Source organism: Poecilia latipinna, unplaced genomic scaffold, assembly GCF_001443285.1.
Source record: "Poecilia latipinna isolate Pla-1442-1.1 unplaced genomic scaffold, P_latipinna-1.0 Scaffold4298, whole genome shotgun sequence".
NCBI classification, from domain to species: Eukaryota; Metazoa; Chordata; class Actinopteri; order Cyprinodontiformes; family Poeciliidae; genus Poecilia; species Poecilia latipinna.
In genome coordinates this window covers 18,473-20,486 of record NW_015116914.1, presented here as the reverse complement: position 1 = coordinate 20,486, position 2,014 = coordinate 18,473, and the positions used below count along the sequence as shown (strand labels likewise).

Sequence of the window (2,014 nt, the reverse complement as noted above, 5' to 3'; positions counted from 1 at the left end):
GCTGGTTGATTGACCATATGATCTCCGCGCTACCTGAGTGCCAATAACGTTACGGTGTTTAATACAGATTGGCCACTCAGGAGATGGAAACTGAAACTTTCAATGTCTGCTGGAAAAAAAAAATCTGTGGCCAGAGGCAGCAGAACCCGACCGGAGGCTCGTTTGATGAGATCCATCGCTCTGCTGTAGATCCAGCTGTGAATCTCGTAAAGCAGCTTGGAGGAGACGCTTTAATGACTCAACTACGGATCACATTAAGGCCCGGTTGATGCACACGAACATCCGCTGACCTGAAAACAGGTTTTGTTCTTTGGTTTCAATGTAGAGTATTTATGTATGCTGTGTAATAACTGTAAAAAATAAAGATAACTACTTCACGGATTTCGCCTATTATGGGTTATTTTCGGAACGCAACCCCTAAGAAAAACAAGGGTTCGCTGTAAATGTAATGTTTACTTCATTTTTTTCTACAGCAGGACTTTTGTCAAAAAAGCGTAACAGGCTGAATTTCAAAAGGTTGTAAAAACTTTTTTTAATAAACATGTGTGGGAAAAAACAGTCCATGCATCCTCATTCAAACACATTCACTTAAATTTTCACTTTATGGTACATGTTCACATTCTTTATTGGCTGTATATCAAATATAATTTAAATGTAATGAAGATATGACATAATACAACATATAATATTCAATAAAATACAAAGACTTAAATCTTATTGTATAGACTAGGTCATCAAATCACTACGTTGCCTGTAGGAATTTTTAATGTCCAGCAGGTGTCAGTATTGAGCGACACAGTATCGACACAGTGTTGCTATGAGTCGAAACGCCTCATGACGCCTCATTTACCCATGCTAATGCTAATGCGGGTTATTAGCAGCTGTTTCTTTGGGTCTCCATCCCTCCTGTCGGTACCTGCAGGTAGCGGTAAAACAACACTGCCGCATTTAAGCTGTGACAGCTGGTGTTCGCACATATTTTATGGCCTAAAGCCTCTGACGAAAGCCGGTTAGCCAGTTGCTAACATGTAAACAAATGGCGGAGTCGCGCCATAAATCACGCAAAGCCTCATGGGAGATGGGAATAAGGTGGATAAAGTTTAATCACTGCTTCTTTAATGAAATGTTTCCTTTTTTTAAGTTTATTGTTTTATGTTTTTATAATAACTCACCTGGTTTCTCTCTGTCTACCTGGTTCTGGTCCGGTTCCGGTCGGGTCCAGGTCTGGGCTTCAGCATCGCGGGCGGCGTGGGGAACCAGCACGTTCCTGGAGACAACAGCATCTATGTCACTAAGATCATCGATGGCGGCGCGGCGCATCGGGACGGCCGGCTGCAGATCGGGGATAAGATCCTGGCTGTAAGTGGACCGGTTCTGGTTCTGGAGGCCCAGCGGGCCGGGTGTTCAGTGGTAACGGTGGCGCCCCCTGCAGGTGAACCACATGTCCCTGGAGGACGTCCTGCATGAGGACGCCGTGGCGGCGCTGAAGAACACCGGGGAGGTGGTGTACCTGAAGGTGGCCACGCCCACCGCCCCGTTCGGCCAGCAGGGGGAGCGCTACAGCCCGCCGGACCTCACCAGCGGTAGGTAGAGCCGGTTCTGGTCGGGTTCCGGCCCGCTGGACCTCACCAGGTATAGGTACTGCTGGTTCTGGTCCTCAGACTCTCTCTCCCTGCAGCCTACATGGATCCAGACTACCTCTGCGATTACCCAGCAGCCCTGGCGCCGCCGTCGCCTCGGCGATACTCGCCGCTGCCCCGCGGCATCATGGGAGAGGAGGAGTACTCCAGGGAGCCGCGGCGCGTCGGCATCCAGCGGGGGGCCACCGGGCTGGGCTTCAACATCGTGGGGGGGGAAGATGGAGAGGGCATCTTCATCTCCTTCATCCTGGCGGGGGGGCCGGCCGACCTGAGCGGGGAGCTGAGGAAGGGGGACCAGATCCTGAGCGTGAGTGGGGGGGGGGGGCCGATAATAGGGGTGGGGGGGCAGAAACTTGGGGGGGGGAGGGGGGCGG

General features: G+C 50.8%; 1 protein-coding gene across 2 annotated transcripts in view; it reads left to right on the top strand.

Annotated features, from left to right (window-relative positions):
* Window positions 1–1,272: 1,272 nt before the first annotated feature.
* The window catches only part of LOC106942462 (disks large homolog 4-like), a 15,290-nt gene continuing 14,548 nt past the window's right edge, over window positions 1,273–2,014 (top strand). Inside the window, exons 1-3 of one of the 2 annotated variants that reach the window (XM_015025742.1) lie at window positions 1,273–1,359; window positions 1,433–1,583; window positions 1,679–1,947. In XM_015025742.1, coding sequence (XP_014881228.1) covers window positions 1,442–1,583; window positions 1,679–1,947 — 411 coding nt within the window. In that variant the 5' untranslated portion in view covers window positions 1,273–1,359; window positions 1,433–1,441. Of the gene's footprint in view, window positions 1,360–1,432; window positions 1,584–1,653; window positions 1,948–2,014 lie in introns of those variants that run through there. The other variant, XM_015025741.1, reaches the window with a different exon arrangement.